Source organism: Chiloscyllium plagiosum, chromosome 1, assembly GCF_004010195.1.
Source record: "Chiloscyllium plagiosum isolate BGI_BamShark_2017 chromosome 1, ASM401019v2, whole genome shotgun sequence".
Lineage (NCBI taxonomy): Eukaryota > Metazoa > Chordata > Chondrichthyes > Orectolobiformes > Hemiscylliidae > Chiloscyllium > Chiloscyllium plagiosum.
The window spans coordinates 28,316,526-28,338,246 of NC_057710.1; the positions used below are offsets into that span (position 1 = coordinate 28,316,526).

Below are 21,721 nucleotides of genomic sequence, written 5' to 3' on the forward strand. Positions count from 1 at the left end.
CCCCATCGCCCAAGGAAATGTTTGCACTGACCAAGCTGCTAGACAAGCAGCATTAGCTCCCACTGTGTAGGTACTACAAGCTCCAAAGGCCAGGGAAGCAACAAAGGTTTTAGATCTAGTACAGGGAATATGTGCTGCACAGTAATATGCTCCACAAGCCAAGAAAGACAGCTGGACGTGCATAGGAGCTAAGGAATCCCCCTTTGGGCTAATGGTGGAAGGTTCATTTGCCCTAAGCATACTTGCACGTTCTTGCACTGGCCACCCATGGGGTTGGCCATGCAGGAAAAGGAGGGGAGATACATGCAATACGACAAGCTTGGTACACACCGGGCTCTGCAGCAGCGGCAGCACAAGCACTAGTATCAAAATGTCTAATATGTCCAAAAAATAATAACGCTAAATCTTTAGCCAAGTATGATCATCTGCCAGTCCCAGATGGACCCTTTAATCATTTACAGATTGATTTTGTGCACATGTCAACTAAACAGGGTTTTCAGTAATTGTTGACGTTTTCTAAATGGACAGAGGCCTTCCCCACAAGAAAAGACAATCCTAGAACAGTGGTCAAATGCCTCATGAAGGATGTGATCCCTAAGTTTGGAATTCCAGGGAGCATTAACAGTGACAGAGGCACTCACTTTACCGCAGCAATCACAGACAATGTTAGTAAAGCACTAGATATCACATGGAAATATCATATTTCCTATCAGCCCCAGTCCTCAGGTATGGTGGAATGGATGAATAAAACAACTCTGACAAAGATCAAACAGGACATGGGCCAGCCTTGGCCAGAAGCTCTACCCTGAGCCCTGTATACCTTCAGAAACTAGGTCATCAGAATCATAGGACTGACCCCATATGAGGCTGTGATGGGAAGACCAATGCCCTTCGGGGAAAGACCTAAATTTCCTGTGAATACCGCATTACTCTTGACACAGGATGCTCTTCTGGATTATGACAAAGCACTCTGTAACCTTGATCTGGTAAAGGAGGCCATTCCCGCACCTAGTGATGACCCAATGCATCCCTTCCAACCTGGGGACTATGTCATGATAAAATCATTGGAAAAGAATTCTCTCTCTCCTGGGTGGAAAAGCCCGTTCCTCGTCCTCTTGGTTACCTGGATGGCTGTCAATGTCAAGGGAAGACCTAAGTAGGTGCACTGAACCCACTGCAAGAGAGCGCCATCCCTGGAGGGACAAGAGCAGAAAATGTCAAAGGCATCAGCTTGCTTGCCAGCCGCAATATGTGGAGACTGATCGCCATTTCAGTCTCTGTGCTCCTCATTGCTTTGATAATACTGATTGGGCATGAGGGGAACAGGGAAGATGAACTCTGTCACAAGGGAGTTGCATGTCAACACTTTTCTTTACATGACTTACATTTACACACAGAAGGTTAACTGCTCTAGCTGCTGGGTATGCACCCATATCCCTGTTCACTCTAAGGGAGGAATCCCCCTAAGACCCATTCCATTTAATAAGTCCAAAACAGCCAAATGGTGGTTGGATCAAGATAGGTTCTCCAAGGTGAGCAGTTCTTTGGAGCACAATCATGACATTGGATCTGCTGACCCAAGGTATGATTTGAACAACAACGAAGGAATTTGGGAGTTGGCGGGCTACAATGTGGAGAAGTATTGTTCCAACCTCAGTATAACCTCTCGCTTTCCTCACTAATACCACAGGAAAGTGTACACCTAATGATAAGCTTTAAAAGCAATCACACGTCAGAGTGGAATGTTGGAATCAGCAAATGCATCCATTCCCTGCTCCTTACCCTGTCTGAACGACGATACACTCGGGATGGAACTGCCCTTAAAGTTCACAACAAGACTACCACTTTCTCCACTATTTGGACTGGAACTCAGACCAATTGCTTTAGATCTTATAATGGCACCTATTTCATTTGCGTCCAGAAAACCTTGCTGTGGCTTCCATCTCCTGGGCTCGTAGTTGCTGTCTCGGGTATGTGGTCCCCTCTATTTACCACTGGCATTCCTCCCCATTTAAACAGCCTTGGTCTCACACCAAGACAGCGATAACTGAAGCTGAGTGGTTCTTTGCCATTCTCTTCCCCTCTTATGGGACCACTCGATTGGCAAAGGAGGTCAGAAAATTGGCCTCAGTCCTTGAAGAAATAGTGAACTACATGGCAGCAGCCCTTGACCAACTTAGTTTGGAGGTGGTCACCATTCACACAGTCATCCTCCAAAATTGATTGACCTTAGATTATCCATGAGCCAAGAAAGGGGGCACTTGTGCTCTCACTGGCTCCCAATGTAGTTTCTATATTCCCGACTCCAGCGAGAACATTACCAACCTTGTTGATCACATTCGAAAGACTGCCTTCAAGCTCCATAACAGTAGCTCCCCTTGGGATCTGTGGAGCTAGAGGGTGGATGGTTCAGTCCCTGGAAAAAGGCCCTCTTACAAGGCCTCATGGTACTTGTTGTCATTTTCATTATTATTTCAGTTCTTGTCATCTGCCTTAAGCAATACTTTGCGTGCTTTGGCTCACTTTTATTGCCCTCAGTCCCATTAACTTCTCAGTTGGTCAAGGTCCCCCTCTTTGAAATCCTTTACCGTGTCACAGAACTCCAGGAGTTAGAACGTGCTAGTTCCGACACATAGGATTCTGAGGACTACCCTTCTGATTCTGAGCCACCACGACCAGACAGTCCCCCAGTCTTTCACTACATTCACCCTTTTGCAGGAGATCCTGAGCTGTTGCTTTGATCTTATGATCAAAAAGGAGAGATTGTGAAGCTGTTTTTGCTGGCCTGTTTTTCTGCAGCAATTTAGTTAGTCATGATATTGCTCTCCCCTAGCTTAAAACCCCTTGCCCTGGGTGGCCCCTAGTGTGCTAGAACATTCTGCTTTTCTCACATAATCTTTGCTTTTCCCACATAATGCATGACTTGTTTATCTGCAGCTACCTGTTAAGCAAAACTGCAACCGAACCAAATGTTATCAATAGGCGGATGCAGTATTTGGAGTGTGCATTGATTCAAGGTCTGAGAACAATAGTTTGTTTTAAACAGTCTTAGGCTGACCTCGGACTCTGCCTAGTGTATAGCCATCTTGTGACTATCTTGTGGTTTTGTGTCTGGTTGAGCAACTGTCAGCTCAGTATCCGTTGTACTATAATTGAAGGGATAACAGTACAAGATATCATGTTTTAGAATGTATAGTACAACAAAGGACATTGGTTGTGATCTTCCAAAATTTTCTAGAGTTTGGAAAGGTTTCAGAATATTGGAAAATTGCAAATATAACACCCTTATTCAAGAAAGGAAGGTGCTGGAAAGCAGAAAACTGTAGACCAGATATCTATTATAACGAAATGTGAGAATCCATTATCACAGAAATAATGACAGGTCATTTAGAAAATCATAATACAATCAGATAGAGTCAACATGGCTAAACCTAATACTGCTTTTTTTCAAGAAGTACTAAACAAGATGGATGAAATGAAAGCTACATCCAGTTTGTCCAGCCCTATCAGAATTTTATATGTTTCAGTGAGATTCCCTCCCATTCTTCTAAACACCAGTGAATATAGGTGCAGTTGATTCACTCTTCTCGTCGGTTAAACCTGCGACCTGTAGATCAGTCTGGTGAAACTTTGGAACACTCCTTGTATAAACTATATCTTGCCTTACACGAGGAGTCAAAAACTCCAGTGTGGACTCACCAAGGCCCTGTTAAACTGCACGAAGATTTCTTTTCTCCTGTCCACAAACCCATTAGCTTTCCTTTTTGCTTGCTGGAAATGCGTGCTTACTTTCAATGACTGGTGTACAAGGACATTCATTTTCCTTTGTACATTAACATTTCCCGGTCTATCATCATTTAAATAACATTTTGTCTGTTTTTCTGCTGAACTGGACAACTTCACACTTATCCATATATGGCATTTGTCGGGAGTCGATTAGCTTAGTTCGGTGGAAAACTAGTTTGTGATTCCAACAATGTGGGTTCAATATCTGCAACAGCTTATGATGTGGAAATGCTGGTGTTGGACTGGAGTGGATATCTGATTTTGTGCACAAGTTTAGGTTATCATGAAGGATTCTCCTTCTTAACCCCACCAGGGGGTGTTGTGACAGTCAGGTTAAGCCACCATCAGTAGTGTCTCCCATGGTCTGGTAAAACGGTGGTACCTTTATCTTAACTGCATTTTCCCACTCACTCAACGTGTTTAATTCTCTTTATACCCTATCCACCATTTTATAATCCAACCTATTTTTGTGTTGGCAGTAAACTTTGAAATATTAAATTTGATTCCCTCACCCATATTGGTGATATATTGTAAATTGTTCCAAAAACAGCCCACTTATTTCTGTTACATTTCTGCTTGCATCTGTTATGGCCAGACCCCCTCAAAACATTTAAAGAAAGTGGCTAACTTTGCAAGCTATTTTAAGCACATGTAACACAGATATTCCAGGAGTGACGCAGCTGGTCAAACCACTTAGTTTTTATTTACAAGATTACCGAGTGAAACACAAACAAAAGAGAATACAATACAGAATAACTTAACCTATCTGAAAACCCAACAGACTATCCCAACTTAGTGATGCTGTTCCAAATACTTGCAACAATCCCCAAAAGGTAAAATCAAACACTTAGTCTTACAGGACAGATGTCAGAGAGAGACAGATGGCAGCATGGAAAGTCCTCTTCCATGTAGCTGTTTCATTGACTAGCAGCCTCAAACTACTTGACTGCTTCAGTGAATAGCCAGACTGCCAAAAACCAAAGAAAAGCTGAGCTGGGAGAACTGGCCACTCCCTTTTCATTGTACATGTGTATGCTTTTAAACTCGAAAGTATTTTGCCTGAGGCAGTATCTGTTAGCTATAATCAAAATGTCCCTAAAACCCACAGAAAGCCAGACTTTTCAGAATCATTGCTTTTATGACCTCCCTTAAAAAAAAAGCTGAGGACAGCATAACCTTGTTAAAGGAGCACCATCATCACACATCAATCTCCATGGAGGAAGACACCAGTAGCATACCAGAACTTCAAGAGAGTCAGAGGCAGAGGTGAGTGTAGTTGCTATGGGGTTTCTGATTTGCGATCAGTAAATTTTAGTTGGTTGAAATCACCCCCAGATACCTGGTTCTGACACTGGATTTATTATAGAGTCATAGAGATTGTCAGCAGTGGAACAGACCCTCTGGTCCAACTCATCCATGCTGACCAAATATCCTAAACTAATCTAGTCACATTTGCCAACGCTTAGCCCATATCCCCACCCACATGCATTTTAAATATTGTAATTGTACTAGTTTGCTCTGGCAGCTCATTCCATACACGCACCACCCTCTGCATGAAAAATTTGCCCCTTAGGTCCCTTTTAGGTTCACACCATATTCCAACAGTGGCCTAACCGATGACCTGTACAGCCGCAACATGACGTCCCAACTCCTGTACTCAATGCTCTGACCAATAAAGGAAAGCATACCAAACGCCGCCTTCACTATCGTATCTACCTGCGACTCCACTTTCAAGGAGCTATGAACCTGCACTCCAAGGTCTGTCCCAATTGCTTCCTACATTTTGAGAAGGTGAGATGTGGGCTGGAGGTAGGTCATGCGATGGAACCTACAGAACAAATCCCAGCAGAGCTGCTGATCAGACCTGTTTCTGTGTCAAAGTTACTTTGTGGCAGGACTTGGTTCAATACAGTTTGAATTGGCAAGTCGCGACGACAGTTGAGTCAATCCGAACCTTCAGTTCCGAAGAAGGGTCACTGGATCAGAAACTCAGTTAATTCTGCTTTTTCTCCACAGATGCTGCCGGAGTTGCAGAGGTTTTCCAGCAATTTCAGTTTGTGAATCTGCCTTGATCATACTGAATGGGGTAGCAGACTCGAGGGGCCAAACGGTCCCCTCTTATGAGCAATGTGACTCCTGCTCTTCGCAGATACTTTTAATCAAGCTGCTCAGGCCGTTAGGTTAGCCGAATGGAGAAGCCTGATAACCAACCACACCGCGGCGTGAGAAAATAACACCCGACACCGCCAACAACGCATGCGCGGTGCCAACTCCTGTAAACGCGAGAAGAATGAACAAGGGAAGGGACCGCCACTGATTGGCCCCTTTGAAAGCAGTTGAACTCTGACCCGAAGGCACGGCCGCTTCGAATTGGCCGCGGGAATAAACGGCCAGATTTTAAAATTTGCGCGAGGAGGACAATTCGAGTTGGAGCCGCGGGACTGGGAGGAGAGTCGGAGCTGGTCGAAGGTAATACCGCGGCATAGGGAACCTGTACGGTCATTGTCACCCAACACCCGGAGGGTGAAGGAGGCGACGATCACTTCTCGGGTGTGCGGTTTTTACTCCAGACTGCCTTTGCTTTCGTTGAAAAAGTAAGGCATCTCTTTTGGGTTTTTAGTCTTCGCTCTATCTTGTTTCTGGAGGTATTCCTGGGAATTCTTTTTGGGTTTCTTTTCTCCCCCCCCCCCCTCCTTCCGAGCCTCTCCAGACCAGCTGGACTATTTATTGCTGAGCTGCTGATATCCTTGACCCTTTATCCCTCAATTCTCTTTATAATTTGCACATCATTCCAAACTTTTTGCTGTCATGCAATATCCCCGAGTACGGTGTTGTTTTTTTAAAATAAGTGGCGTGAGTGTTGCTGGCTGGACTGGCCTGTCCCCTTGTTGCCGACCATAAGGAGGTAGTGGCAAGCTGCTTTCGTGAATCACGGTTTGGTGAAGGGGCACTCCATGTTGGCGAGAGGGGGGGGGGGAGAGGAATGTCAAGACTTACATCCAGTAATGTCCTAGGGATGGCAATTACATTTCCAAGGTGAAAGTGAGGACTGCAAATGCTCGAGATTAGAGTCAAGGTGCGGTGCTGGATAAGCACAGCAGGTCAGGCAGCATCCGAGGGGCAGGAAAGTCATCATTAAATTTGCAAGTCAGTGTGTTGTGTAGGTTGGTGATGAATTTGGGTGTTCCCGTGCATTTGCTGCTCTCCTATTTCTAGTTGAAAGTGGTGACCTTGCCTGAGGAACTTTGGTGAATTTGCAGTGTCCTGCAGATGATGGGTGTTGCTGCTACTGCGTGTCAGTGGTGGGAGGAGTAGGCTGCTTTGTGCTGGATTGTGTGAAGCTTCTTGAGCTGTACTTATCCAGGCAAGTGGGGAGTTTTCTATCCTAACACTGCTGATGGCTAGAAAAGTGCAGCAGGTCAGGCAGAATCAGAGGAGCAGGTGAGCCAATGTTTCAAGCATAAGCTCTTCATCAGTAATATGACTTTGATATCCAGCATCTGCAGCCCTCCCTATCTCCACACCCCGATGATTCCTTGTACATGGTGTACTGACTAAAGGAGTTTGGTAGTATCAATTGCTGCAAGATTTCTAGCCTCACCTAGTTTTAGAACATAGAAAAGTGCAGCACAGAACAGGTCCTTTGGACCACAATGTTGTGCTGTGATTTAATCCTTATGTAAAATATAGTAATTTAACCTATGCACCCCTCAACACTGCTATCCATGTGCTTGTCCTGCAGTTGCTTAAATGTCCCCAATGACTCTGCTTCCACCACTGCTGGCAACGCATTCCATGCATTCTCAATTCTCTGTGTAAAGAACCTACCTCTGACGTCTCCTTTATACCTTCCTCCTAATATCTTCAAACTATGACTTCTCGTACCTGTCAATCCTGCCTTGGGTTAAAGTCTCCAGCTGTTGACTATCTATTCCACTCATTATTTTATACACCTCGATCAGGTCTCCTCTTTCCCTCCTTCTCTCCAGAGAGACAAGTCTGAGCTTTTTCAACCTTTCTTCATAAGGCAAGTCCTCCAATCCAGGCAGCATCCTAGTAAGCCTTCTTTGCACCCTCTCCAAAGCACCTCTATCTTTCCTATAGTAGGGTGACCAGAACTGGAGCTGAAAAATGTGTTGCTGGAAAAGCGTAGCAGGTCAGGCAGCATCCAAGGAGCAGGACTCAGGTTCCTGAAGAATGGCATATACCCAAAACGTCGATTCTCCTGCTCCTTGGATGCTGCCTGACCTGCTGCGCTTTTCCAGCAACACATTTTTCAGCTCTGATCTCCAGCATCTGCAGTCCTGGATGTCAGTCATCTCAGCTTCAGGAAAAATCTGCAGAACCCCTGCAAAGATATGTCCTTAGTCCAAACATCTTCAGATGCTTCACTCGTGATCTTCTCGCCAGGCATGGGATGTTCACATATTCAATATTCAACATCATTCACAACTGCTTAGTGTGTGAAGCAGTCCAATCGCAAAGCCAACAAGATCCGACAATATCCAGGCCTGGGTTGACAATTGGCAAGAAATGTTCATAGCGCACAAATGTAAGGCAATGACAATCTGGCAATCCCTGTCATTACCTCAGGGATGATCACTTTATTGGGATTGTATGGAACGCCTCCCCACTCCCCAATAGTCAATGGGCAAATTTGTAAGGAGGTTTCGGTTATCTGTAAGAATAACAGGGTGGTTATGGTAGGGGTTTTTAATTTTTGAAACCTAGACAGGGACTGCCGTAGTGTTATGGGTTTAGATGGAGGGGAATTTATTAATTGGTGTGCACTGCTGCTATTGAGTGTCAGTGGTGGAAGAAGTGGGCTGCTTTGTGCTGGATTGTTGGAAAACTTTGATTTACTAAGTATATCCACATACTAGAGAAGATGTAAAACTTGACCTACTCTTGGGAAATGAGGTACGGTTGCTCAGTGGTTAGCACTGTTGCCTCACAGCATCAGGGTCCCATGTTCGATTTTCAGCCTCTGGCAACTGTCTGTGGAGTTTGCACATTCTTCCCCCTGTCTGCGTGGGTTTCCTCCAGGTACTCCCACAGTCCAAAGATGTGCAGGTCTGGTGAATTGGCCACGCTCAATTGCCCATAGTTAGGTGCATTTGTCAGAAGGAAATGGGTCTGGGTAGGCTATTCTTTGGTGTGGATTTGTTGGGCCAAAGGGCCTGTTTCCACTCTGTATGGAATCTAATCTAATCTGGTTAGCATGGATGAGTTGGACTGATGGGTCTGTTCCTGTGCTGTACATCTCTGACCTGAAAGTGTACCATCAAGCCAATTTTCTAGCTCTCCCTGAATGCCATGTGATCTAACTACAACCAGTCTACCAAGTGGAACATTGAAGGCTTTAATTTAGTCAATGTGGATAACTACTGCTGTGCCCTCATCTATCATCTTGGTCATATCCTTAAAAACTCAATCAAGTTCAAGAGACAAGATTTCCCATGCAGGGTTAGTGGTGCCGGAAAAGCACAGCAGTTCAGGCAGCATTAAGGGAGCAGGAAAATCGACGTTTCGGGCAAAAGCCCTTCGTCAGGAATACGTGATGAAGGGCTTTTGCCCAAAATGTTTATTTTCCTGCTCTTCAGATGCTGCCTGAACTGCTGTGCTTTTCCAGCACCACTCTAATCGAGAATCTGGTTTCTAGTATCTGCAGTCATTGTTTTTACCTTGACGATTTCCCATGCACAAAGCCACACCGGCTATATCCAGTTAGGCCTTGCCTTATCAAATATATAGTCTTTGTCTCTCAGAATCCCCAAAGAGAAAGTGAGGACTGCAGATGCTGGAGATCAGAGTTGAAAGTGTGTTGCTGGAAAAGCGCAGCAGGTCAGGCAGCATCCAAGGAGCAGGAGAATCGACGTTTCGGGCATGAGCCCTTCTTCCTGAAGAAGGGTTCATGCCCGAAACGTCGATTCTCCTGCTCCTTGGATGCTGCCTGACCTGCTGTGCTTTTCCAGCAACACACTTTCATCTCAGAATCCCCTCCCAACAACTTATCACTGATGTTGGGGGTCACTGGTATGTAGCTTTGTAGGTGTTTTCTTGCAGTCCTTCTTAAGTAATGGCACCACATTAGCCACCATCCAGACGTCTGGCACCTCACATATGGCTGTCTGATTTTGGGGTGCTTTTGTTAGTTATTGGCAGCAGTCTCTGGCAATCGAACAGAAATGCTCCAGACAGTAAGTATTTTAAAAGCCTAAGGTCTGTAGTTGGAACAATAGTAGAAAGCTGATATGTTGTGTATATTAGTGGAATGGTGAAGGATCACCGGTTCAGCACAATGGAAATTACAAAAACTGACAACATTTTCGAGCTAACTAATCATCACAATTTAGTCCTTTTTTAAATGTCACTTCAACTTTGAACAAGTGGAGAGATGGCAGTTGAGTTACAGCTGGAAGTTGAAATCTCAAACTGAGGTATGTGGAGGCTCTATTTTAGCTTTTGTGTTAAACTAGACATTGATTGCTGATTTACTATGGTGTACTGAGGACAGGGTGAGGAAGAAGATCACTGACCATGTTGTATTGAATGGGACAGGCTTGATGGTGGATGAATTGCTCCTGCTATTATCTGAATGTATGACCACTAAGATGCTTCAGGTTAATATTTCTTATTGCTGAAAGGGGTTTGCTTATGAAAAATACTGGACAAGGATAAGTTTTTGGTGATACCAGGAAAAGGTGTTGTGAATGGCTTTTTTGCTTGTTACAATTTGATTTTTGTTTTAAAAATGGGACCAGCCAGCTGGATGGCTGGTGGCATTGTGCCGGAGGATGTGATCAACTGGATCAAAGCTTGCAGATTTGTCAGAGGGCCAGGAGGATAAGTTTGAGGAAGATCCATTGATTTGAGATGCACATCTTTGCAATTGGTCTTCTGCAAACTGGTATTCTCCAATGAAATTGAGAAATGGTTCAATGTCTGAAGCATAGCAAACACCATGGATCTCAAAATCCTAGTTGTAATATTGAAGACCTGGGTTCCACAACTAGCAGCATCTCCAGCTAAACTGCTTTAGTATAGCTATAACATTGCTTATGTATGCTGATGTGGGTGTTTGTCCAAGTACATTCTGGTCACAAGTCAAACAAATTTTTAAACTAGTCTGTTACGATCCAAGTCTATAGCCATCTGCTAATGACTGGAGTTATCCTTGATAGTGTTACCAAGTGGCACCTACTCGGTGATATTGGCTTCTGCTAGTGCTACTCTGCTCCAAACCATATCATAACTGTTGTCTAAAATATGGAAGAATTTCTGGTTCGGTGAGTTACTGCCTCGACATGAAAATTATTCTGAATGTTGAGGCATTGAGCTTGATGTTGAAGCTGCATTAGGCTTTACTTCATTTCTGTGCCTTTTAATGGAGAAGCAGCAAGCGATCTTGATACTTTTTGCCATCACTGGCTCCTGGTAGATTTAGTTACGGTTAACTAATATAACTTGTACCTGTAAATATTTTAATAATCTGTATTAGTTTAGGCAGGATGGGTGTCTGTCTTAACATGCAAGTGGTTTATCTTTTCTACTATTTGTTAGGCTGCTGGGATTGCATAGAGCACATCACTCCTCTAGAAGAGTTTGATTTGATTTTGAGCCATTTTTATCATACAGTAAGTTTCTTTTTGATTCTCTGCTTTTTGTTACAGTGCCCTACTATGGGCTATTTAAACCAATCTATTTTAAGAGTAGAACACATGACATTGGTGCTTGCACTCCACCCAAACGTGGTAATACGTGAGCGGAAGTCTATGGGAGCACTGACAAAACTCTTCACTGCTAACTGGCAATAACTTTGTTTTGGCAGGCAACAGCATTACCATTTTCAAATCCTTTGCCGTTGACTAGAAGTGTCGCTTTTGTACAAAAACAAGTGAAGCTTCATATTCTGCAATAAGTCCCTTCCAGATTGCGAAACTACCTCTCCTTGTAAGGGAGAGCGACTTTACCAATCCAGGGCAATTAAACTTTTAATTTTAACATAGTGGATGGGATGATTTGACTGCATTCTGTACCACCAACATGCAGCAATTTCATAAATTTTCAGCAGCAACTCTCATACCTCACTATCTTTGTACCTCAAAACTGGATGGCAGATGGAACGTGACTGACCAGTCAGTGTCTCCCTAATCTGGAAGTCTAACTCTTCATCTCTGGGTTAAAAACTCTAGCAGGCCCTTAACTGCACAATGGGAGAATGGTAAAGATTTTAAAGGGTGGGGCTGGGATTTCAGTTATCTGGATAAATTTGGACTTTTTTTTTCCCTTCCTCTTCAAAAAGAGGAGAGTCCCCAATCCTCCAAATTGAGGTTGCTAGACAAATTTTAAGAAAATTGTGAATGCCGCAGCATTGAGTGATAGACTTGGAATTTCACCTGATCCCTGAAATGGTGCAATTAGATTCTGTGGATTTTGGAATAAAATAAGGATTTGAATCAATTTGCAGCGCTGAAGGCTAAAAGGTAGCCAGCCATTCTTAGTGGCTAGTTTAGCTACTTTTTTCATTCATGGTAAGTATATTGTCAATTTTCCGTTCCCTGTATTTAATGGCTCTATCAATTAAATGTCCAATCTTTTAAACTCGTGAATTGATACAGTTGTTGGAGCATCAGTAGACAACTCTGCACTTCAAGCCCACTCTACCATTTAAACTTGTGGCTGATCTTAATCTGATCTCCACTCTGCTTTCCTGCCTGCTCCCATATCCTTTTATTCCAATTTTTTTCACAAACCTATCTATTTCTTAAATCTGTACTCTGGGGCAGTGTGTTCTAAAGTTTCTCAACTCTCAACAAAGTAGTTTCTCTTAACTTCTGAACTCCAGTAACCAGCCCAAGTTATTCATCCACTCCTTGTGTGACAGCCCTTTCATTGCTGGAATCAGTCTGGTCAACATTCTCTGAACTGCCTCCACATCATTCCACAAGTCAGGAAACCATAACTGAACACAGTATTCCAGGTGTAGTCTCGCCTGCTCCCTGTATATAATTGTAATAATGCTGCTTTTATAATCCAGTCATTTTGCAATAAATGCCACAATTCCATTTGCCTTTCTTATTATATGCTGCACCTGCATTTCCCTTTCTGTCAATTCATGTAAAAGGACATCCAGATCTTCCTGTACTGACACACTTTGAATCTGCTTTCCTTTTAAATAATTTGACTTTTTATTTCCCCCCCAAAATTGATAACTTAATGCTTATCCACATTAACTCCATCTGCCAGATTCTTGTCTCTTCTCAATATTCACATATAAACCTCTATCTCCTCGTCCTGCGTTTCCACCTATCTTCGTATCACCTGTGAATTTTGTTGTTACACTGTCAGCTTGTAAGATCCATCATATAGATGGTAAATAGTTGAATTCTGAGAACTGAATCCTGCAGCACCCTACTAGTTATAGTTTGCCATCCAGAGAAAGACCAGTTTATCACAATCCTCTGACAGTCAACTAAATCCTCTACCCAAGCCAATACTCCTACCCCTAACCCTGTGGAACTAACCACCTGCATCAACCTTTTATGTGGCACCTTGTCAAAGACCTTCTGGAAGTCTAGATATACCATCAGATACCAATTAATCACTTTGGTTATGTTCTCAAGGACTTGAAGGGCACATTATGCTTAACAAACTTCATGAAACCATTCTGGCACTGGTGAATTGAACTTTGCTTCCAAATGTCCAGTTATTTCCTCCTTTGCTGAATGACTTCAACAACTTGCATGCATTTCCCCCCAAAAAAGAGGCCAAACTATCTATAGACGATAAGTAGGGAATTGTCTCTTTTTGAATGTTATATTAGCATGTTTCTAATCCATTGGTACCTTTCCAGAATCTAGAGAATTTTGGTATAACATAAGTAATGCATCTACTATCTCTGCTACCACCTTTAAATACCCTAGGGTGCAGGACTGTCAGGCCCCAAGGACTTAAAACATTGTATAAAATTAATTCAGTTTTAAAAATTGGCATTTTATGGAATTCTAGATGATTCTCCAAGTGAAGATTGACTTTTTTCACTTACAGAATGAATTTGGGTGAAACCATTGCAATAATGAATGAACAGTGTGAGCCATTAACGCTCGAGGCTACAGGGAAACCGTCAATTCTTCGAATGTCTCAGAAGGAGAACTTCCCTCCCAAAGGGTCAATGAAACTATCGAAGGTAGGCTATCAAGTTAATTTTGTTAATGGGATGTGGGTGTTGCCAGTTAGGCCAGATTTCATTGCCCACTTTGTGTGCCAAGAGGAAATGGTTAGATTTCTCAATTATTAGACATGTTCATTGTCTTACATTTGAGTTTGTTACTTCAATTATCTACTGAAGCTGAAGTGCTATACGGCTGGATGGCTTTAGTATTTGAGCAGTCATACATGGTGCTGAATGTACTTTTCTGACATTATTAGGTTCTTCACCACTGATCAGTAATTGATCAGTTGGTTGGCAAGCTGTTAAATTCACTTTTGTACTGGCTTTCTGTAAGAGGAGTTTGGATTGTTTCTGTTCCAATTCTGGTTGTTCTCCTTTTAGGAAGGATGGTGTTAAACTTGGTGCAGTAAAGACAACAAGAAGGATGTTGCTGGGCCTGGAGGGTTTGACTTGTAGGCTGTGGATGAAAATGCTGGGGCTTTTTTCTGTGGAGTGTTGGAGGCTGAGGAGTGACCTTAAGGTTCATAAAATCATGAGTGGCAGGGACTGGTCTTTTTCTGAGGGTAGGGAAGTCTAAAACTAGAGGGCATAGGTTTAAGGTGAGAGGGGAAAGATTTGCAAAGGACCTGAGGGATTACGTTCATGCAGTGGGTGGGGTGTGTATGGAATGAGCTGCCAGAGTGGTGGAGGTTGGTCTAATTGCAATACTTAAGGCATCTGGATGGATATATGAATAGGAAGAGTTGAGGTATGGGCCAAATGCTGCTAAACAGGATGAGGTCAGGTTGGGATGTCTGGTCAGCACGGATGAGTTGGACTGCAGAGTCTGTTTCAGTGCTCTATAACTCGGACTCAAGACTTTTCCCCAACAACCCTGTACCTGCAATGGTTATTAAGCTTTATTTTGAAAAGCCTGATTTCTACCTACCCTGCTGTTCATCCAGTGCATTCCAGTAGCTAACTTGTTTTTGGTATTGTGCTTTGTTCTGAAGTAAGATATATCTTTCAAAGTTTGAGATCTTTCAACATTGTTTTTTAACCTTTCTTGTTCTCAGACAGTATCTGCATTTCTTTAAGAAGCATTACCCTTTGTAATCTGTCCTTGTGCATGCTTATGACATGTTTCAGCACACAGGCTTAACACAAAAATCTGGATGATGCCCCATCTTGATGTGGGCTGCATAATTTATTCTTTACTTTAAAGGACTGGCAGCCCAGGGTTTGAATTAAAATTTCATTTTAGAAGTATTGAAGAATTCAACCTATTCAGATCATGTTAAATTTCAATGTAGTTGGCATAGCGCTCTGGCTCCTAATTTGAGCTTTGGACCTTCCATGTCAGTTCCCCTTTTAGTTAGCATCTTGTATAATCAAATGTAATAATGGGGATACAAGGGCAAGAAAACTAAGCACACTGTTGGTATTTTCCTGAAGTGCTGATGCATTTGTTTTTTCAGATTTAAGTGGAGCATACCAGCTGAATTTAAATTCAATGTATTTGCCACAGGTGCATGCTGTAATGTTGGTATGCTTTGACCAAGTTTTAAAGGTGGTTTTTGTTGCAATAGGTATCTTTTCAGACTCCTGTAAGAGATCCTGTTACACGCAAAGTTCTCAGTGCACATCTGACTAATAGATGTGGTGCTAATTCATTTGAGGCTGGAATAAGTAAGAAGAACACTGAGAATCGAGGAAATCCTGATGTGACTGAGGCAAAAGGGTAAGAAATATTTTGGATTTTTAAAATGATTTAAATTTTACATCAGCATATGGTGATTTTCTAGATGTTTTGCACATTTTGGCTGTTTAAATTGACTGTAATACCATAATCTTTATGGGCTTTTAAGGGTGCTTTGCATTTGTTCTTGTCTTGCAAGTAAGCATTTGTCAAATTAAGGCAAAATGAATATTTTGTTTTTGTCAGCCCTGATTTGCTATAATCTGCCTCAGGTTTGGATTGAACTTCCAGCTGGGGAGCAGCTGGATTAGTGAGGCTGTATCAAGCTTATGCCTCTTTATATTGCACATAGCATTTCCTCCTCTGAATGAAAAACATTTTTCTTTTCTGCCCTCTTTCATGTCACACTTCACCTGGCTTCTCCTAATAATAGTAACACCTAACTTTGACTCTGCGTTTGGTTGGCTAACTTAACTGTTTCCAGTCTTCTGTCTCACTCCCTTCCTCAAACAGGAGTTTTGTGTTAGTGATTTCCTGCCCTTGAGGACTTCTGTCTTCAGTAACCCAGTAATCTTGAAAGATCACCACTACCATCACAATCTTCTCAGCTACCTCCTTTAGATCTCTGGGGTGTTGTCTCTGTCATAGATTTACAGCACAGAAACAGACCCCTTGGTCCAACCTGTCCATGCCAACCAGATATCCCAACCCAATCAGTGGCCTAACCAATGTCCTGTACAGCCGCAACATGACCTCCCAACTCCTGTACTCAATACTCTGACCAATAAAGGAAAGCATACCAAATGCCATCTTCACTATCCTATCAACCTGTGACTCCATTTTCAAGGAGCTGTGCCCCTGCACTCCAAGGTCTCTTTGTTCGGCAACACTCCTTAGGACCTTACCATTAAGTGTATAAGTCCTGCTAGGATCTGCTTTCCCAAAATGCGGCACCCCTCATTTGTCTAAATTAAACTCCGCATCTGCCACACCTCAGCCCATTGGTTCATCTGATCAAGATCCCATTGTAATCCAGAGTAACCTTGTTCACCTTCCACTACACCTCCAATTTTGGTGTCATCTGTAAACTTGCTAACTGTACATCTTATAATCGCATCCGAATCATTTATATAAATGAAATGTAGAGGACCCAGCACCGATCCTTGTGGCACTCCACTGGTCACAGACCTCCAGTCTGAAAAACAACCCTCCACCGCCACCCTCTGTCTTCTACCTTTGAGCAAGTTCTGTATCCAAATGACTAGTTCTCCCTTTATTCCATGAGATCTAACCTTGCTCACTAGTCTACCATGGGAAACCTTGTTGAACAACTTATTGAAGTCCATATTAATCAGGTCCACCCTCCATCCTCTTTGTTACTACTACAGAAAACTCAATCAAGTTTGAGACATGACTTCCCATGTACAAAGCCATGTTGACTATCTCTAATCAGTCCTTGCCTTGCCCTACATCCTGTCTCTCTGGATTCCCTCCAACAATTTTCCCACCATTGACATCAGGTTCACTGGTCTATAGTTCCCTGGCTTTTCCTTACCACTTTTCATAAATAGTGGCACCACATTACCCAATGTCCAGTCTTCTAGCACGTCCCTGTGACTATCAATGATACAAATGCCTCTGCAAGAGGCCCAGCAAACGCTTCCCAGAGTTCTGGGGTACACTTGATCGGGTCCTGGGGATTTATCCACTTTTGTATTTCACGATATCCACACTTCCTCCTGTGTAATATGGCCATTTTTCAAGATACCATCTATTTCCCTACATTCTATATCTTCCAAGTCCTTTTGCACAGTAAACACTGATGCAAAATACTTTAGTATCTTCCCCATCTCCTGCAGCTCCACAAAGTCTGCCTTGCTGATCTTTGAGGGACCCTATTCTCTCCCTAGTTACCCATTTGTCCTTTAATGTATTTGGAAAAATCCTTTGGGTTCCCCTTAACTATTTTCCAAAGCTATCTCATGTCCCCTTTTTGCCTTCCTAATTTCCCTCTTAAGTATACTCCTCCTGCCTTATTTGTTTTAGTTGATTTTATCCACCTTTCACCTTTCCCAGCACCATCTCCTTGGGGATGGCCAGTACCATCTCCTCTGCCCTCAGTTGTGGTTCTGGCATGCTGCTGGTGTCTTCCCCTGTGAAAACTGATGCAAAGTACCTATTCAGTTTCTCTGCCACTTTTGTTCTGTATTATTACTATTTCAGCTTCACGTTGACAGTGGTCTGATGTCATCCCTTGCTTTTTCATTTTTATTTATTTAAAAAATATTGTTGTCCTTTTTTTATTCCAATTAACATGGAGATGCCAGTGTTTGGCTGGGCTGGACAAAATCAGTCACATGACACCTAATTGTTCAAAGGTTTATTTAAAATCAAAGTTTTCAGGGTGCTGCCCCTTTTGTCAGGTGAAGTGTAATCCAATTAGTTGCCCTGTCATTACTTTCTTGTGGTAGTTATGTTTCCTGTCCTTTTTGCCCTTTGAATATTCAGTAACTTTGAGCTTCTGTTATCAAAACTTTGTATCCCTGACATCAGAAGTTCTGTTAAACATTCTGTTCCGATTACAGACACACAAATTCTGGAGATACATCGGACTCTCCAGAGTCTGATCTGCAAGCAGAAAACACAGGTAAGCATGCACTCATTTAAATGGATTAACTGACATTGAGTTAAATCTGAATATTTAATTGAAGAGTATATCAATTCTAATGTTTACTATTTTCAAAATTTTAAAGAAAAAGCAGTGCTTAAAATGGAGTATTTACAATGTGGAAACTAACTTGAGTGCAGAACAATTACTGGCAGATTTTTTTGTTGTGTAGATGTTGAAAGAAACAAATCCGTAGTTCCTGATGGTTTTAGTGCTAAGTTACCAATTACTACATCACCATATTTCCATAACAATGTTAATTATTTACTGGAATGCAGTGCAAATGAGAAGCAATATTGAACAAATTTCTAAGTTCACCAATTCTGTGGTGCTTCTCCTGTATTCAGAAGGATTGGAAGTTCAGGCCTGTTCCTTTACATTTTCCAGTTTCCTTTCTGCCATCTTTGTATGCATCCTATCTGTTTTTGGAGTTATCAAGTTTTAATATAAATCAACCTGTTCAGAGTTGCTATGACCCACCTCTGGAGCAGTGGGACTTGAAGATGGATCTCTTGGTCCACGGGTCAGGTTATGACCACTGCATCACAAGCAGGTTTTTAAAATTATAACCAGCCTTTCAAATCTACTTTTTAAATTTGATCTTGTTTTAAATACTTGCCCCTTTTTGCACTATTTTCTCTCTAAAATGAGATACAAGTACTTATTTCATACCATTCCTATCACTACCATGTATAGATCTGTCATGGCATCCCTAATCTGACTTAATCTTGTTTTAAATTATCCTTTTTATTCTGTTTATGGTAAACTTCTCATCCTGTTCAGGTCTGATGTCATTCACTGTTTAACCTTCTTTGCTTCACATGTTCACTTCTGATTGGTTTGTCAGTTGTCAGAAGCCTTCCTCTTGGTTTTCTTTTTTCCTTCCTCTTCTCCCTCTGAAGAGCTCTAATGTTTTGGTTGCCTTATTCAGTTCCTCCATTGGCATGTGTTTTCCTGACAGTTCCTGATCTGTGTGTCTCTCCTGAAGGCATTCTTTTTTTAACTTTGCTAAAATCTTTGAATCCACTTTCTCGTACCATTTTAACATTTCCTACAACATACTATTTCGTTATTTAAAACTGCCTTTACTCTTTTAATGCTTTTAACAAAAATTAGATTTTGGTGTAAGATTTATTTTTAAGACTTCACTTCTAGGTTTTAATGAAATTTTATGTACAGCATGATCGTGGCTGATTCTGAATCTTTTTTATTTGCTATTGTCAGACACTAAACAGTCAACTGCTGATATTGGCCTTGGCAATGAAGAGCATACTTCATCCAAAGGAATGTACACTCTTGATTTTGATATGCTTGATGTGATCAACCCTTTTACTGGTGTGTCAAAAATCCTGAACTCCCCAGCAAAGAAACTAACTGGCACAGAGCCAGACTATCTAGAACGACATGCTTACATTTCATCAACTAATGATCAGACTCTGCCTAACAACATTGAACAACTGTCAAAAGCCACTCCCTGCAACAGCAATGCCAACAATGGTAGAAATGAATCAGCAGATATCCCTTTGCAGGTGGAAAATCAAAGTAACAGCATGGAACAGGATTACAGAATGCTCATGTCACCGACCTTGTTTAACTTTGAGGAGGATGGTCTTGAGAAGATCAGTCCTAGCATAAGACAGCAAAAAGTACAAGTTTCACAACTTCCCTTAAAAGAGTCTCTCAATCTTGATCATAATATTGATTTTATGACCCCATTCCAAGTGGCAGGTCCAAGTCTACCATTTCAGCAGAATCTGCCTTCTCTACTTAGAGAAGATGTTGACCTGGTGCAACCAGTGCAGTTGGAGGTTGAAGGCCAGGAACCTCCACCAAAAAAGTTGGGTGAGAGAATAGGTCTAGCTCAAAATGAAAGGGTTTGCAGCAAACCTGAGAAGCAGTCTCAGGAAGCTACAAAGCTGGATGAGAAAAATGATCCTGATGATGCCTTTGTCCCAAAGATGGAGTACAGCATTGAATGGGATAAATTGGATGACCCAAATTTTAATCCCTTCGGTGGAGGTTTTAAAATTTGTAATTCTCCCAGTCTGACAAAAGCACCAGTACCTCATTCTGATTTACCTTGTAAAAAAAATCCAGTGCAAAATTTTGAGTCGACTGCAAAGGAAATGAGTGAGGTTCTGAGGCACAGTGAAAGTTCTCCAAGTTCAGCTGAGCTACCAGTAGACAAATCTGATGGACTATCTGTAACAGATGATACAGTAGAAAATGTGGAGCTACTTGGAAAAGAAATGGAGGTGGCACAGAAGCCAATGAGCTTTGCTCAGACAATCAACAGTAATGAAGCTACTATGCCACTCAAGCAATCATCCAAAAAGTGAGTAGATAATCACTTTTGTCAACAATCACTACAGGCATTTTGTAAATGTGCTTTCTTTCACTTTCATCTCTCTTGGGTCTAGGTCACCTTTTGTTTTTGAAAGATCCAATTTTAGATGGTTGTTGACCATGCTTGCATTTACTTCCATTATTTATTACCTTGTGACCAGAATAGTTCCTGTGATTTTGATAAACTACCTACCTCCCTCCAGTCAAGGCAGTATCATAACCAAGAAAAAGGATTAGGCCTTTGCTGTTCTTTTGAGCCTTCCCTGCCTTTCAATGAATCATGTGGCTGATCTGATTATAGCGTTTTAGTCCACTACTTCACCCTGCCCCATAATCCTTGATTCCCCACTGAGTTAAAAATCTGTCCAGCTCTGCCTTTATTTAATGACCTGGTCTCTTGCTCACAGGGAAAGGAATTCCATAGGTCAACAGCCTTAAGTTCCCTCTTAAATGGGAGATACCTTTCTAAAACTGTATCAAATTCCAGATAAATTGTGCAATCTCCTTTTTAGAACTTTGCTTTTTTCAGTTTCTCTCATTTGTAGCCCCTGAAACAGCTTGACAGTCCACTGAGGACCCTTTAGTAGACCACCTGTTTGGTCAAGCCAGTTCTGTATTTCACCTTGGGAGAATTATGGCATCTGTTTTTTAGCCCCCTCAGTTGTTTTATAAATTTTATTATTTATTTTCTAAATTCCAGTGAGCAGAGGTTTAAACTTTCCTCAAAACAATCCCTTTAAATAACTAGTGTCAGGAGTCCAAAAATGTTCAAGGAGCTCTTGATCCATAGAATTGTGGCAAGACTTCATCTTTTCATAGTTAATCATTATTTCAAAAATGACAAACCTTTCCATTGGTGCTCTTTGTAATTACATAATGTACAAGAGGTTAAAATGCGGATTTAAGGACACCTCTGTACTGCAATATTTACATGTGCTTTCAAAGCAGACAAACTTATTTTTCTCAATGTTAATTTAATCTGTCAAATTTTTGCCCACTTGCTCAACCATATCCCTTTGCAGATTTTACTGTCCTTTCAACTTTCCTTCCATACTCTACCAAATTTGAT

The 21,721-nt window shown here is 41.9% G+C and overlaps 1 protein-coding gene across 4 annotated transcripts in view; it reads left to right on the top strand.

Annotated features, from left to right (window-relative positions):
- Positions 1–6,123: 6,123 nt before the first annotated feature.
- tacc3 (transforming, acidic coiled-coil containing protein 3) overlaps positions 6,124–21,721 on the top strand; it is a 53,411-nt gene continuing 37,813 nt past the window's right edge. Inside the window, exons 1-6 of one of the 4 annotated variants that reach the window (XM_043710426.1) lie at positions 6,124–6,255; positions 11,350–11,423; positions 13,837–13,975; positions 15,529–15,680; positions 18,224–18,285; positions 19,531–20,641. In XM_043710426.1, the coding sequence (XP_043566361.1) occupies positions 13,838–13,975; positions 15,529–15,680; positions 18,224–18,285; positions 19,531–20,641 (1,463 nt within the window). In that variant the 5' untranslated portion in view covers positions 6,124–6,255; positions 11,350–11,423; position 13,837. The other 3 variants (XM_043710599.1, XM_043710347.1, XM_043710519.1) reach the window with 3 other exon arrangements.